General features: G+C 45.3%; 1 protein-coding gene across 18 annotated transcripts in view; it reads right to left on the bottom strand.

The window, feature by feature from the left end:
* JAKMIP3 (Janus kinase and microtubule interacting protein 3) overlaps positions 1 to 17,204 on the bottom strand; it is a 114,526-nt gene that overhangs the window by 78,584 nt on the left and 18,738 nt on the right. For 10 of the 18 annotated variants that reach the window (XM_040435485.1, XM_040435486.1, XM_040435488.1 and 7 more), the window contains exon 3: positions 13,056 to 13,271. The exons of the other annotated variants lie outside the window; for them this stretch is intronic. In XM_040435485.1, the coding sequence (XP_040291419.1) occupies positions 13,056 to 13,271 (216 nt within the window). The remainder of the gene's footprint in view (positions 1 to 13,055; positions 13,272 to 17,204) is intronic. 18 annotated transcript variants of the gene reach the window in all.

The raw sequence follows: 17,204 nt of genomic DNA, 5'->3' as shown, positions 1-17,204 counted from the left end.
TTTTTATTTTTTAAGTATTAAAACGCATGCAAAAGTATATTAATGTGATATTGATGTAAGTGTATTGACCCGGAGAATGAAGGTTACAGGTCAGTTTTACCACATAGAAAATGGCATAAAAATAAAACCCATAAAACTATAATGTAATTGTGTTTTTTTTCTAACTACACCTCATTTAGAATTTTTTTTACAACTTCCCACTACAGTGTATGAAATATTAAATGGCTTGTCCAGCAATAAACAAGCCCTCATACGGCTATGTGAATGTAACAATAAAAAGGTTATGGCTCCAGAAAGGCAGAGAATAAAAAAACAAAAACAGGAAAATTGAATATTGCCCGGGGATGAAAAGGTTAATGACAAAAACCTGGTGACTCTTATTGATTTACCTAAATATTCAGGCCAGTTGAAGCAGAATAGATTTGGACACAAATCCCAAAAATTTTTAAAAGACAAATTAAACATGAAATTACCGGTAATTTGAAATAGTTTGCTCATCTCTGTTTGCAATGTATTGCTGCATTTTACAACCATGTGCTATACTGTCTTTGATGATACTGATAAAAAATCCCAAGCAACATTCACAATATCATTGTATACTCTGGCCAATAAAAGGATAAAATCTACAATGCATTTGGAAAGTCTTCAGACCCTTTCATTTTCTTCATATTTTATATTTTAGCCAAAGAAAAATAAAAACTTTTCTAATCAATAAATCTGTAATGAGAATGTTAAAACAGGATTTTATAAATCTTTGCAAACGTATTAAAAAGGAAAAAGGAAAAAGTAAACTTTTGCAAGGACATAAGTATTCAGGCCATTTGCGATAACACTTAAAATTTTGCTCTGGAGGCCTCCGATTTCTTGATCATCTATGAGATGTTTTCATACCTTGATTGGAGTCCATCTGTGTAAATTCAGTTGATTGGACAGATGATATGGACAGACACATTCCTGTCTATATAAGGTGACATAACTGACTGCATATCAGAGCCAAAACCAAGCCATGAGGAGCAAAGAACTGCCTGTAGAGCTCAGAGAACGGATCGTGTGGAGGCACAGATCTGGAGAAGGGTAAAAAATGTCTGCTGGACTGAAAGTTCCCGAGAGCAGGGTGGCCTCCATAATTATATGGAAAAAGATTGGAACAACCAGTACTCTTCCTAGAGCTGGCCACCCCACCAAACTAAACTTCAAAAAGGTCAACCATCACTGCAGCATTCCACCAATCTGGACTTTATGGTAGAGTGGCCAGAAATAATCTTCTTATCAGTAAACAACACATGAAACCTGTCTGGAGTCTGCAAAAAAAGCACCTGAAGGACTCTCGGACTGTGAGAAACAACATTCTCTGGTCTGATGAAAGCAAAATTGAAGTTTTTGGCCTCAATTCTAAAAGGGAAGTTTTTCAAACCAGATACAGCATGTCAGATTTTTTGGGTAAAAATGTCGCACAACATGGCAATTGCGACATTTCTATGACATTTAGGAGACAAGCCACTTTTCACACAATGCTCCGTTTTGTGTAGGATGCCTTCGTGGTGCATGTGGACCGCGCCGGCATCCTCCATTGTACGCATTTTTTGCTGGGGATGGTCGTTTGCTGCGGTCCACATGCGGTGGGACTGCTCCCCCAATGAGAAACACGCTACAGTGTTTGGGGTTTGAGCAGTTCCCCCATATTAGCCACTATATTTCTGTGATTTTGTTTCCACTTTTCAAAGTGGTCTATGTTTAAGGCAGAAAAGTGAGATTACACCTACATTATGGCGTGGAGTCTTTACTATCTGCGACACTTGAAATGCTGCAGAAAAGTTGCATCCCATGCAACCCCCTTGTGTAGTCATACAACACAATGCAGATACACCAAATACATGAAAACTGTGCACCATTTCATAAATTTGGTGCAACCACACAATGCAAGACCAGACCAAAAAATTTACATGAAAGCAATCTCAAATGAGTGTCTTGTATGGAGTAAACTGCTCATCACCTGCCCAATACCATCACTACAGAGAAGCATGGTGGTGGCAGCATCATGCTGTGGGGTGTTTTAGCGGCTGGATGTCAAACTGGGCTGAAGGTTCATCTTCCAACAAGAAAATACCTGTAAACACACTGCTAAGACAACACAGGAGAGGCTTAGGGACAACTCTGTGAATGTCCTTGAGTGGCCCAGCCAGAGCCCTGACTTGAACACAATAGAGAATCTCTGAAGGGACCTGAAGATGGCTGTCCACCGACGGTCCCCATCCAACCTGGCAGAGGTTCTGCGGAGATGAATGGCAGAAAATCCCCAAATCCAGGTGTGCAAACCTAGTGGCATCATACCCAAGAAGACTGGAGGCTCTGATAACTTATGTAAATAGAAGATTTTAGTTTTTCCTTTCCAACAAATTAGCAAAGATTTCTAACATTCTGTTATCACTTTCTCATTATAGGGTATTGAGTGCAGAATGACGGGGGAAAACATAATTTTTTTAATTTTAGCACAAGGTCGAAACATAACAAAATGTAAAAAAGTGGAAGGGTCTGAAGACATTCCAAATGAATAAACTGAATTAAAAATAAATTGAAAATGTACTATTTGAAGGGGTTCTCTACTATTGACAATCTCTAGTTGGTAAAAGGATCCTGTGACAATAAAATTATCACACAGTGCCCCACTTGGAGCCCATGGATCAGCTGTAATCTGTAAGTGTTCAATGTCTCTGTAGCGCCACCACAGGGGAAATCAGGCATTGCACTTTTCCTATTTGTATCAGTAGGCTGTCTGTGTAATGCAGGACAAATTCAACAGAGCAAGTGACTCTAGGAGATGAGCAAGTGGCCAGGAGATGAAGATCCTGAACCCCATCTATGGGTACAAAATGGGTTTTCGAAACCAAACAACCCCTTTAATTTTGGTAAAAACTGTTGTAGAGTACAAGAGACTTTCCTTGGAAACTGCTTAGAGCAAGCAAAATGTAGTTTATTGTCTTGGGCAGGCATAGTAGAAAAAGAAAAGTCAGGAAACACTTATCCCCTACATGCCTGAACAGAGTATACGGATGTGAATTATTTATCACGCCTGCATAGACAATGTACAGGAAGTGTACTTTTCCATTTTAAAGATTTTTCCTGTAGAACAAATCTAGGCTTGTGCTAAATGCGCTGAGATATATCATTTATATAATATTAGTCATCTCTATGGGTTGCTCTCGTGGAAGGTGCTTTGTTGGTTACTTAGCTTCGCCTGTACATTTATCAAGTTTACTGGTGCCATAAAAAATTATCAGAGGCTTGTTAAACTAACGCTACGCTCACATTGCGTTGGGCCAGGGGTATATAAACTATAGGGGCTGAACATGTGGCTTCTACAGTTTGGTGCCCTTGCGAGTAGGGGCGAGCCCTGTTGGGTTCCATACTCTTTGTTACTGAATGAGAAGAATTTGTGCAGGGCTCCCCTCTCAATGGTCTGGAGTACTGGTTTAAGAGTCATAGAAGGGCATGGGTGGCGAGACATGGTACCGTAATGAGAGGCCCATTATTGATTTTTGCTATGGTACATAGTTATATATTCTATAGTTTTACATTAAAGGGGTGTTCCACCTTTTATATATTGATGACCTATCAGTTGGATAGGTCATCCATATTAGATCAGTGGGAGTCCGACACCCGAAACCCCCACCAATCGACTGCTTGCAGTAGCCAAGTGGAAGATGCCAGAAGCAGAAGGCTTAGTCCACTGGGTAATGGTTGTGCGAAGCAACTGAGGCTCAGTTCCTATTCATTCACTTAAAAAGGTGGAACATCCCTATAAATGTTATGGAAACCTTTAACTTAAAATGATTTTACATATGTTAGTTGTTTCCTTGAATTTAACCCTTTAGTGACCACCCATATGAATTTTTGTGGCGGTCACTAAGAGGCCTTAGGCTGGTCCGCCACCGATTCACGGCAGCCCAGTCTCAGCGCTGCTTGGGTCTCCCATGCAGCGGAGAGCAGGGGCTCGGCTCTCACATGAGAGCTGTGCTCCTGCTTTAACAGCCTGGACTGGCAGGAGCGCCGATCCGGGCTGTTTAACCCCTTACTATGAGCAATGGCGCCCACTGCATGTAAGTGGTTACAGAAGGAGCGGACTAACTCTGTATCCCATCAGCACCACGCAAATGAGATTGCGAGGGTGCCGATGTTTGAATAGCAGGCCGAGACATAGTATAGGCCCCAATCATGCCTTGAGTGTTCCCCAGCAGGCTGCGCCTCTCTATAGCCTGTTATAGTCCCTTTGTGAGACTATTAAATGGTTAAAAAAAAGTTTTTAAAAAATTATTAAATTAAAACATTCCAACTAAAAAAAAATGCTTTTCAATGGAAAAAATGGCAAAAAAAAAAAATCTCCACATGTTTGGTATCGTCGCATCCTTAACCCTCACTACACAAATATTATGTAAATGATTCCGTACAATGAACGTTGTAAAAAAAATAACTAAAAAAATACCAGGATTGCTGCTTAATTGCCACCAAAATAAGGTAATAAAAAGTGATCAAAAAGTGTTATGTACAGAACTCCAAAGTGACACCAATGAAAACTAAAAGTTGGGACAGACAAACATCATTCCCTTACATACCGTATTTTTCGCCCCATAAGACGCACTTTCCCCCCCCCAAAAAATGGGGGAAAATGCCCCTGCGTCTTATGGGGCGAATGCTGACATTTTTACATCGCAGGCTGCGATGTATGAGCGAGCGGGGAGGGACTGGAAGGGGGAGCTGGGGACCGGCAATTGCGGCGGGGCCGGTGCAGTCACTGTATTCCGGCCCCGCCGCTCCAGTGCTGCACTATACAAATATAAAATGTCTCATTCAATTAAAAGTGATTAAACATGCCCCCCCCCACTTTTAATATTACCGTACACCCTAGCAGCTTCTGTAGAATGCAGGCAGGCAGGCTGGGCGGGCGGCAGCGTAACTCCCTGATGTCACGTGCCTGCGCCGCCTACTTTATGAATGAAGCAGGCGGCGCAGGCACGTGACGTCAGTGGGTGATGCGCCGCCCGGCCTGCCTGCGTTGTACAGAAGCTGTTAGGGTGTACGGTAATATTAGGAGTGAGGGGGCATGTTTAATCACTTTTAATTGAATGAGACATTTTATATTTGTATACTGCAGCACTGGAGCGGTGGGGGGGGGGGAATCTGTGGATGACAGTTTTATGGGGGACATCTGTGGATGGCACTGTTAAAGGGTGGGGGGTCTGTGGATGGCACTGTTATGGGCCTGGGGGGTCTGTGGATGGCACTGTTAAGGGGTGGGGGGGTCTGTGAATCCACATATAACAGTGCCATCCACAGATCCCCCACAACAGTGCCATCCACAGATCCCCCACAACAGTGCCATCCACAGATCCCCCACAACAGTGCCATCCACAGATCCCCTATAACAGTGCCATCCAAAGATCCCCCTTAACAGTGCCATCCACATATCCCCCATAACAGTGCCATCCACAGATCCCCCATAACAGTGTCAGCCACAGATCCCCCCTGTAAGAGTATCCTTCACAGATCCCGCCCCCATAACAGTGTCCGTCACAGATCCCCCATAACAGTGCGTCATCCACAGATCCCCCCATAACAGTGCGTCAGCCACAGATCCCCCCATAACAGTGCGTCAGCCACAGATCCCCCCATAACAGTGCGTCAGCCACAGATCCCCCATAACAGTGCCATCCCCAGATCCCCCCATAACAGTGTCCTTCACAGATCCCCCCATAACAGTGTCCTTCACAGATCCCCCATAATAGTGCCATCCACAGATCCCCAGTATTAGTGCCATCCACAGACCACTATTAGTTCCAAACCCACCAAAAGCACACCTTTTGGTTAAAAATATTTTTTTTCTTATTTTCCTCCCTAAAAACCTAGGTGCGTCTTATGGGCCGGTGCGTCTTATAGGGCGAAAAATACGGTAGCTCTGTAGAAATAAAAATTTAAAAAAGCTATCTGTCTTGGAATGTGGTAATGCAAAAAGATTTTCTTCTTTTTAAAAGCAGGGTTTTTATTGCGCAAAAGTTAATAAAAGTTAATCAGTAAGGCCTCTTGCACACAAACTTTGTGCATTCGTTCTGTGCATTGGGGACCGCAATTTGCATTCCTCAATGCACAGGCAACATCCATGCGGATGGGTCCGTGATCCGTCCACACCGCAAATATTACCATCCGTCCGCACCGCTCATATATTGCACCAGTTTAGCTCCCAGGTGCAATATACTGTATGAGCCACATTACGGACACTAATTTAGCTCAAATAAACTAACAGCCAACCGAGCTATTTTACAAACTAACAGCTCACTTATCTGTTTACAACAAATCTATGCAATATTGTTTGCAGTCTATAAAAGAGGGGATCGGCCTATGGCGGCTATTGTGCACTAAGCTACTACGCAGATCTTGCCACTACCTGGTCTCTCTCTATACTGTATATAGACGTCAGTGTCAGTACCATCTATGCCAACGCAATGGTCTTTATATTACAATTGATACAATAGTCTACATTATATATATGGTTTTTAGATACGTATTTTAAAGGGAACTATCAGTGTTTTTAAACAATTTTTGTGGTGCACTATAGTTTTAATAAATTAGATTTACTATAGTTTCAATAAATTGCTATTACAGCCTGTCTCCGTGTGTAGCCGAATGTAGGTGTGCCCTACTACTATTTATCAATATTACTTCTCATACGAAGATTGTGTGAATCTTTCCAGTAGGTGCACCCTTTCCATATACTGGTGAATAGGTGAGCCATCTCTGATCTACAAACGCTATGAAAAATAAAAATGTTATAGTTCTGTTATAAAAAACAAAACAAAAAAAAAACTCTTGGTCACTAAGGCCTCTTGCACACGAACGTTGTACACTCCGCATCATGGATGCGTACCCATTCACTTCTGCGGAGATGCAGAACGGAAGCACAGATCGAAACCCCACGGAAGCACGACGGAGTGCTTCCGTGGTGTTTCTGTCTGTGCCTCCGCACCGTAACAAAATAGAACTTGTTCAATTTTTTTGCGGTGCGGACGGATCACGGACCCATTCAAGTTGCAAAGCGGACAGGAGTACTCCTCTGTGTAACTTCGATGTCAGCCAGTGGCAGCTCACGTGTGACACCTGCCGTTTGCTAAGGCCCTTTGAGGAGGCCACGTTATTTGTCAGTCGCCAGGACTACGGGATGAACAACGTCATTCCACTGCTTCATGTCCTGGAACAGATGCTGGTAAATCTGGCTGATCAGGGGCAGTGGCGTTGCAAGGGGGGTGCGGGGGGTGCGGGCCGCACCGGGTGACACCAGTCTGATGGGGTGTCACCCGGCCGCCTGAGGCCCGGACTGACTTACTGCCGAAGTGCAATTTCAATGTGTTACATCATTTCATTAATCACCTTGGTAGGTCTGGCTGCCATGGGTGTCAAACATGCGGCCCGCAATGAATATCTTTGCGGCCCGGCAGTCTAGTATCTCTGAACATGAGCGCGCTACTATCGGCGCGCTCATGTTCTCTCAGCAGCACGTGGAGAAGGAAGCTGTCCTCCCTCCCCCTGTGCTGCTGCCGCTGCCGCTGCCACCAATGAGAAGAGAGGGGGGGGGGAGGGGCGGGCGCACTGAGCCACCAATGATAGGACTATTCCCATTTCCCACACAGAGCGGCGCCCAGCGATGTCTCAGCACTCACCATTAGTCCTGGGCGCCGCTCCGTTAGCCTGCAGTGCTCCATTACTGTCTCCTCTCCTGCTCCACATGCTGCTGATTACTATCGGAGCGATGGGAGGAGACATCAGCTTCACTAGTGGGCGTTCCTTCTCCCTGCGCTGCGATTGGACAGCGCTACAGCCAGGAAGAAGGAACGCCCACTAGTGAAGCTGATGTCTCCTCCCATCGCTCCGATAGTAATCAGCAGCATGTGGAGCAGGAGAGGAGACAGTAATGGAGCACTGAAGGCGAACGGAGCGGCGCCCAGGACTAATGGTGAGTGCTGAGACATCGCTGGGCACCGCTCTGTGTGGCCTGATAGTGAAAGTCAGTCTTTAACACAATACAGGAGGCGGGTGCCGGCAGCAGAATCGCATTGCCGGCACCCTTCCGCTGACAGGGAGCTGCGATCAGAGGCAGTTAACCCCTTAGGTGCCGCACCTGAGGGGTTAACTGCTGATCTGCCAGTACCAGCCTCCTGTATAAAGGGGTAATTTATCATTGGTGGTGCAGTGTGCCCCCCCCCTCAACCCCCCATCCCATTAAAATCATTGGTGGCACAGTGCGCCAGCCCCTCTCAACCCCCCCCCCCAGTATTAAAATCATTGGTGGCAGTGGCCACAGGGACCTCTCCCCTCCCCCTCATTGGTGGTGCAGTGGCAGCTTCTGATCGGAGCCCCAGCTGTGTAAGCCTGGGGCTCCGATCAGTTACCATGGCAGCCAGGACGCTACAGAAGCCCTGGTTGCCATGGTAACATCCCTGATGCTGTGTGCACAAGGCACAGAGCAGCAGGGACAGTGTGAAGTCCTATTCACCCTGATAGAGCTGAATAGGACAAGGGATGAAAGATCCCAGGTTCTCGCCCCTAAGGCTACTTTCACACTTGCGTTCAAAGCGGATCCGTCTGAGACGGATCCGCTCATATAATGCAGACGGTGGATCCGTTCAGAACGGATCCGTCTGCATTATATTGTAAAAAAAAATTTTTTTTTTTTTTATGCGGCCCACATAAACTAAAATTTTGTTTTTTTGGCCCATGTTAGCCTTTGAGTTTGACATGCTTGTGTAAACACATTGAAATTGCACTTCGGCAGTAAGTCCGGGGGCCTTACATACTATTTAAATTTTACTTACAGTGCGGGCAGCGGCAGCGGGCCTGCGGCTATCCTGCCTACATGTGTGCCGGCTCAGGCCAAAGGAGGCGTCACTGACTGTCAGTGGGGCCGCGGCGGAGGGAGGAGAGGAGGCGGAGCTGCTCTGCCTCTGTCTGCTGTGGCCTGTAAAAGCTGCCCCTCCAGGCTGGCAGCAGAAGAACACAGTGGCACGACTGTTGGAGAAGACACCTTAAGGCAGAGCCAGCTGAGATTGGAGCCAGGACCAGACTGACCCCACTCCAGCCAGACCCCAGTGATATATCAGGTACTGACACTGTAAATGTATTGTAATTGTAACAGAGAGGGGGAGATGGGGGACAAAATGTACAAACATGTCTGTGCCATGGAGCCTGGAGGGGAAGAGAAGAAATGTCTGTGCCACCGACTCCAACATTGTCCCTCATCATGTCACCCCCCCTGATGGTGCAGACTCCAACATTGTCCCCCATTAGGGAGCATAATGGATGGGGGCTGACGGCTGTCATGGGGGGCATGATGGCTGACATGGGGGGCTGATGGCTGACATGGGAGTAATGATGGATGGGTGCTGACGGCTGACATGGGCATGATGGATGGGGTGCTGACATGGGGGGCTGATGGCTGACTGCTGACATGGGGTGCTGACGGCTGACATAAGGTCATGATGGCTGACATGGGGGGCATGATGGATGGTGGCTGACGGCTGACATGGGCATGATGGATGGGGGGCATGATGGCTGACATGGGGGGCATGATGGCTGACATGGGGGGCATGATGGCTGACATGGGGGGCTGATGGCTGACATGGGGGGTAATGATGGATGGGGGCTGACATGGGCATGATGGGGTGCTGACGGCTGACATGGGCATGATGGATGGGGTGCTGACGGCTGATATGGGGGTCTGACCTGAGGTATAATGGAAAATATTGTTTCTTATTATACTCCTCTAAAACCTATGTGCATCTTATAGGGCGAAAAGTACAGTCCTCAAACCAGATTGAAGCAGAGAGAAGATATCAGGACCACACAGAGGAGAAGACAGCTGCTGCAGACAGAACCAGGACCAGGTGAGCTGCGGTTGGCAGGTTGGGGTGACACCAGGTGAGCTGCGGGGCAGGTTGGGGTGACACCATTTTCTACCGCACCGGGTGACACCAGCCCTAGCAACGCCACTGATCAGGGGACTGGAGACGTGGCGCCTAGATCTCACGGCCACATGAGCCCTGTGGGGGCTGAACTGGAGGAGGAGGAGGAGGAAAAGGACATTGGAGCACAAGCAGTGTGTAGCGAAATGGGTGGTTTTTACACACAGGTGACAGGAGAGGAGGAGCAGCCAGAGGAGCTACAGGGCGATGAGGAAGACGAAGCAGAGGACCCAGACACACTGTGGCAGTATGCAGTGGAGATGGAGGCAGGGAGTCCCTCCGAGTCACTTGCACAAATGGCCCGATGCATGCTCACTTGCTTGCGTAGTGACAGCCGAATTGTAACCATACCAGTCCAAAATGGGGGCCTTTTTTACACCCGCTGAGAGGGAGGACAAACTTAACTACTATAGAGACATCCTACGTAGTGAGTTGGCCGCTGCCTATCTGCGCCATCGTCCATCCTCTCGCAGGTATGGTCCGGGGGGGCCCTCTGCACTCACGTTCCTCTGCCACGGCTGCTGTGGCAGGGTGGGGGGTAGGAGCAGTTCCAGCTCCATCAGCAGCAACTTGAGTCTAGAGTCGCTGATAAGCAGCTTTCTTCACACGCCTAGTGAAGAAACTACTCACTAGCAGCAGCAGCTAGACCTGGAGCAGGACCTGAACCAGCAGGTGGGGGCATACTTGGACAGTACCCTGCAACCTGTACTGCCCGGGCAGTAGTGTGGCATCAGAGCGGGTGTTTAGTGCGGCGGGGGCCATAGTTGCCCCAAGAAGAACTCGCCTGTCCACCCAAAATGTGGAGAGACTGACCTTTGTCAAGATGAATCACTCTGTCACCAGGTCACTCTGTGGTCTCCTGATGCTGCTGCTACCTCCTCACTATGTCACCTTGCCACTCTGTGGTCTCCTGATGCTGCTGCCGCCTCCCTACTGTGTCACCGGGTCACTCTGTGGTCTCCTGATGCTGCTGTCACCTCCACACTATGTCACCTTGCCACTCTGTGGTCTCCTGATGCTGCTGCCACTTCCCCACTCTGTTACCAGGTCACTCTGTGGTCTCCTGATGCTGCTGCCACCTCCACACTATGTCACCTTGCCACTCTGTGGTCTTCTCATGCTGTTGTCACCTCCACACTATGTCACCTTGCCACTATGTTGTCTCCTAATGCTGCTGCTGCCACCTCCACACTGTCATTGTGCAACTTTGTGGCCTCCTGATGCTGCCGCCACCTGTACACTCTGTCATTGTGCCACTGTGTGGCCTCCCGATGCTGCTGCCACCTCATCACTGTGTCATAGGGCTACTCTGTGGACTTCTCATGCTGTTCCCACCCTCCCCACTTCATGACTGGGCCACTATTTTGCCTTTTGGCCTGGCTGACATCATCATTTATTTGACCCTTCTTCTGATCTGTCAGAAAGAAGGAAAAATAAGACGCACAACGGATCCTGTCTGTGTAGCAGCTGTAAGGCCTGTATGGTCCCATCAGAATTGGCTTGTGATTTGGTAGCCAAAAGCAAGACTGGGTACAAAACACAGAAGACATGCAAATATTCCATTCACGTGTCATCTCTGTTTTTCATCCACTGCAGTTTTTTTGGGCATTAGCAATACTGATGGATTACTGACCAAATGCTGACCGAGTGAAGGCGGATGCTCAACAGACAGGATCTATTGTTTTGGGGGTTATTGTTCTGACGGATCAGAGGAAGGGCAAAATAATCAGCGACGTCAACACAAACTTACTGCTAACACTCTCTCCACTCTGTCGGGTGGGCTTTAGTTGTATAAGCGTTAAATAGAACAGGTTCTGTAGACATCTATGTGGAATCAGCTGACGACGGTGTAATAGAAGTGTGCTTCTTCTTGGCACCAACATCGACCTGTAAGGCTGAGTTCATACTTGTTATTTGGTCAGTTTTGGCCCCGTGACTGCCCTAATAAGTGAAGTGTGCAGTGATTCTAAGAGTGATGCCTGTTATCTGCATGTAATACTGACTCACAGTATTATTTAACCACACAGCAGACTCCCTATGTGCAAGGCACAGTGTTCTACACCATTATAAAGGCTCTCTGCAGCCAGGAAATAGCCCTTTTTTTTAACTCGATTCACCGCAAATAAATTCATATTGAACCAAATTTTTTCAAAAAATTCAGCAAACTGTCCGAATCAATTTTTTTAAATAAATTTGCTCATCTCTATTTGTGTGCAAGAGGCCTAAGGCCCGAAACAGGCTGTTCATTAAGAGGTTAAAAAAATTTGCACTGTCTTAGTCTACAAATCCTCATTTACTTTCAGACATCCTGATATTCAGTTTGCAGTTGATTTCTGGATTTAGACTTTCCTCACGTGGACTCTCCTAGCATTACATACTGTATCTGTGTGTCCAGGATGCTGCTGTCTTTACTGGCTCTCATATACAGCTTCATTCTTGGACTGATATCCCCCTCTATGGCTCATGAGGGATCTGAATAGGGCGGAGAGCTGTAATTGCACTGCTCACCGCAGCTGATTGGCTAGGGTGTCGGGAGTTGGTCCCCTGCAGATCTGTTATTGATTACCTATCCTGAAGATAGGTCATCAATATAGGGAACCAGACAACCCCTTTAAAGGGACTAATTGCAAGATCAGACTACATTCAAGTTTTGTTTGTAGTCTGTAACCATAGAAAACATAGATCTGCATATAGCCTGTGGAAACAAAACAATGGGAAATTTTAAATTAAGACATATTGCAAAGTTGCTACATTTTTCCTTTTAAATAAACTAGGACATTAAATGATTGTGAAAGGGAACCTAAACATTAAAACTTTCTCAATGAGAAAGACACACTGGCCCTATAAGCAACTGCTAGATTTTCTGGCAATTCTTTCAAATTTCTAATTTCTTCTGTTCACTAAAAAAATAGCACAAAAAATAAATAGAGCAATCACAAAATGGGAAATTTGAAGACAAAATGGAATTAAAAATAAAGAGCAAGCTAGCAAGAAGTCTATGAGACGGAAGCAGGATGGATTCTTAGCCAGCAACACATAAACTGTTCTTACAGGGCTTCCGGAATGATCAGAAGCTTCTCCTGCACCACTTGCACAAGGAAGTTCTCTCTTTGGGCTACTTAGATGACGGTCAGACTCTTTGAACTGGACAAGTTGTTCATCTAAAGCCTCCTTTTGGAGCTGCAGTCTTTGAGCATGCCCGGATTGAACACCTAACTCTTTTTCCAACAAGCAGACTGATCTGTCTTTCAATTTAATTGCATCCATCTATAATGAGAACAGAAGAAATATCACTTGTATGCAGCTGTACTGGGTGATACGTTCACCAGACACCGCCCTAAAGGGGTCTTCCAGAATTTTACCATTACACGGCCTATCCTCAGAATAGGCCATCAATATCTGATTGGCAGGGAGGGGTCCAAAACCCGTTGATCTACTGTTCTTGAGTCGCTACGGAATTGGAGGTCTGAGGCAGGACTACATAGCTCTATCCGTGGTGTAGTGGATGGAAATGGCTACTGCAGGGCTGCTCCCATTCACTTCAGTGCTGCAGTAACCAGTCCCTGCACTACACCATGGATGGAGCTGTTTAGTTTTGGCGCTGATTGGCATAAGGTGCAGGGTTTCAGACCCTCACCAATCAGATAGTGATGGTCTATCATGAGATCAGGATAGGCCATCATTAGTAAATTGCTGGAGTACCCTCAAAGAGAAGCTTTCAGCTCTCCTGACCTGTCTGTTGAAAGGGGTTTTCCAGGATTTTAAAACTGGCGACCTATCAGATTGGTCCGACACCCTGCACCACCACCGATCAGCTGGTTGAAGCAGTGGTGAGCAGGTATAATTACAAGCCATCCCATTCACTTCTATAGGACGGCTCTGTAATATACACTTGAATAGGAAGGAGCCGTCCCATAGAAGTGATTACACCTGCTCACCGCTCCAATGTCAATGGCAAGCTGGTAAACAATGAAGGGGAGGTGCGCTGGCATGGATTTTTACTGATCGGTGGAGGTGGTGGGTGTCATCATCGATATAAAAATTCTGGAAAACCCCTTTAGGCAAATATTTGTATTCCTCATGGTAAAACAATTTTCGTTCATCTGTTATTACAACTTTACATAGTGTTGTGTTGTTCCTTCAGGAAATGTATCAAGAAATTGACAACCGGTGTTATCACTAACCTTGTCAATGAGACTTGTCGCTTAAAGGTTTGACACTGTCCAGTCAGTGCTAAAAGTGTTAAACTGTGCATAGACACACAGTATAGACAAGGAGGACGTAATACTCAGTTATCAACTTATTTCTACATTTCTAGGAGGAAACAAAGCAATAGCATGACAAGGATGGGGAAAGCAAGTATTTACTAAAACACACGACATACTGTATGTGTCTTCTACCGTTAAGATGACCAATAGATATTGATTAAGAAGATACATTTGTAACAAAGAAGGGTTTCTATCAAATGGAATGGCTGTAGTATTTTGTTTGAAATTTCCTTTGAGTTATATATCTTAACCTTATCCTACCTGATTCTGCAATTAATGATTTCTGTTGTGGTATTCTGATTATACTGCAATAAAAACTATTTTTTGTTCATTTTACTTTCAAATATTCAGTGTAGATTTAATTTTCCATCTTTAAAAAGGGCACAGCATTTTTGTAACTTGGCCTATGTTCACTAAAACCTAGAACAGTCCACAAAGTAACGATAGAAATCTTAAAGTCCCACCCTCACGTCAAAGAGTGTCTGACACTGGCAAAAGAAAAAATACTAATTATCTTAGGCATATTTCACACAAGTGATACTAATTGTGTCAGGAGGATCTGTTTAGGCAAAAAAAAAAAAAATTGATTTGCAGGCAATTTGAATCAGTTTTGCTTTCAGTGTGTGGATTTTTTCCGTCCAGATTGTATCTGGATTGCATGCGTTTTTCACGCAAACTGAAGAACAACAATCTACATCTCCCTGCAACCATAAGTGAAAAATGCATTGCATGGGGTTGCCTTATGATATTCAAGCAAGCCCTATTCACTTCTAAGGACCTAGGGCTGCGTGAAAAAAGCACAATATAGAACAGGCTGTGATTTTTCCTGAACGCAAAGAGGATGCATGAAAAACATCACTCATGTACACAAACCCATTGAAATGAATAGGTCAGGATTCAGTCCAGATACTATGCATTCACAACACATATCTTATCTGAATGGAAAACTATCTTGTTTGAAAGAGCCCTTATAAATAAATGGATTCCTGCATAACAGAAACCGGACGGATCCATTATGCTGACCATAGACTTCTATCATGACGGAATGCTTAATGGAATGCCTCTAATGGTCTGTGGTAACGGAATCCAGAACGCAAGTCAGCATCCCTACTGCACAGGTCACATAGCATACCTAGAAAACTCTCCCTTAGAAGTCAATGTGTTCAGCTCCAGACCATTGTGTCTATGGCTATGGTTTTAACTGGCAGAAAAAAAAAATTGCGACACATTTCCTTCAAGCTTAAAGGGGTTGCCCACCTTTTACCTACTGATGACCTATCCTTCGGATATGTCAATATCAGATTGATGGGGGCCCATCACAATGGAACTGAATGACAGTACACTCGCATGGCCATTAAACAGAGGGCCAAGGCTTCCGCTTCCCGATCCTGGATGTTATGTTATGCTTCCGCCCCCTGGTGGCTTTATTAAACAGCTGATTGGTGTTAGTGCCGGGTGGAACCCTGTATTGATGTCCTACTTTATCCTTTATCAATATCAAAGTCCCGGAAAACCCCTTTAAGGCTAGACTACTACAGTATATAGCTGAAGTGTGGGAGGAATCCTATACAAAACTGGAGAGAACATTTAGGGGGTGATTTATGAAGCTGAAATATGCCTATATTAGGGGTATTTCAGGCGCAGATTCAGTTCCCTGCTCACGCCAGGTCTGAAGAAGTGGGCATGGCGTGGGTGGGGAAGGGGATATGCCAGTAGGTTCCATCTCATTTACCATTTTCTACGCCTGTTTCAGGCATAGAAAAAGGTCTAAATGTAACACAGCTCGGAAACTGTCTGTCTAACAGCCTGTGCCTCTTCATAACTCCAGCGGATCCACCTCCAGCTGGCGGCTAAAAGCATCACCATTTCCATACATTTTAGGAACACCAACACATTTCTCAATTTTTTTTTTTTTTTTCACATATCCTTGGGGAACATGAAATCTGGGTAAAATGTCTTTATCTAGACATGAAGACCCATTGCATGTGAGGGACACATACTGACTACATTGATAAGAAATGCGCTGTTAATACAGTAAAAATCAATGTAATCACAGAGACACCAAGTTAAGCAAGGCTTAACAGAATACACACAATGCATCTTAGCTCTGCTTAGCACAATCCGGTTTCGGGCATGTTAAATACGTCTGGGGTCGTACAGAGATCATTGTTAAGTTACAGCACTAAGCAGCTTAACTCTGCAAAATGGAATAAAAATACGTTGGATTGGTACAGCGTGCTTGTGTAATATAAAATCATCGACTGTAGTATAGTATGCAGACTTCAGGAACATGGAGAAGCCAAGAGCACAGAATGTGTAGAAGACATAGCCAAAAGCATCCAACAAAGTAGGTGAAGAAATTAGACAATGTCCATCTAGGAAATGAAGGGTGGGATATCAAATATCAAGAGATCAATATGATTGCTTATGCAGTGTGCAACAGTGACCAATGATAGACAATGAAGTAAAGGAACGTTCCACTTTTCAACAAAATTTCCTAACCCATTTTTTCCTATATGATCCATTTAGTGCAAATTTCTATTTGCATACCATAAGCTCCTACAAGTTTTTTTATTTAGCAGTGACGGAGAAACTCATATAAAGTCCACTATAATCAGAATGTTCAAGAATGAGACAGTCAGTAAGGTATATCTTAGGCTTGTAATTGTAAGCACTTGCCAGCAGGATCAACCTTATAAAACCAGAAATACTGCCAGACAGGGCTGTCCCTGCTGATTAAAATGATACCTGTCTGGTAAAAATCGGTTGCATCGTTCCCAAGAAAAACAGACTTCTATTCTTCACCCAGCAGAGACCCTCAGCTCCTCAGGTCTCCAGTGCTGGCCACACCTCTCAGTGCACTGAAGCCCTCATCGACATAGAGAATAAAAATTGTTTTTTCTCAGGAGCACGACAACCAATTTTCACAAGT

This window comes from Bufo bufo, chromosome 6, assembly GCF_905171765.1.
Source record: "Bufo bufo chromosome 6, aBufBuf1.1, whole genome shotgun sequence".
NCBI lineage: Eukaryota > Metazoa > Chordata > Amphibia > Anura > Bufonidae > Bufo > Bufo bufo.
This window is presented reverse-complemented; position numbering and strand designations above follow the sequence as displayed.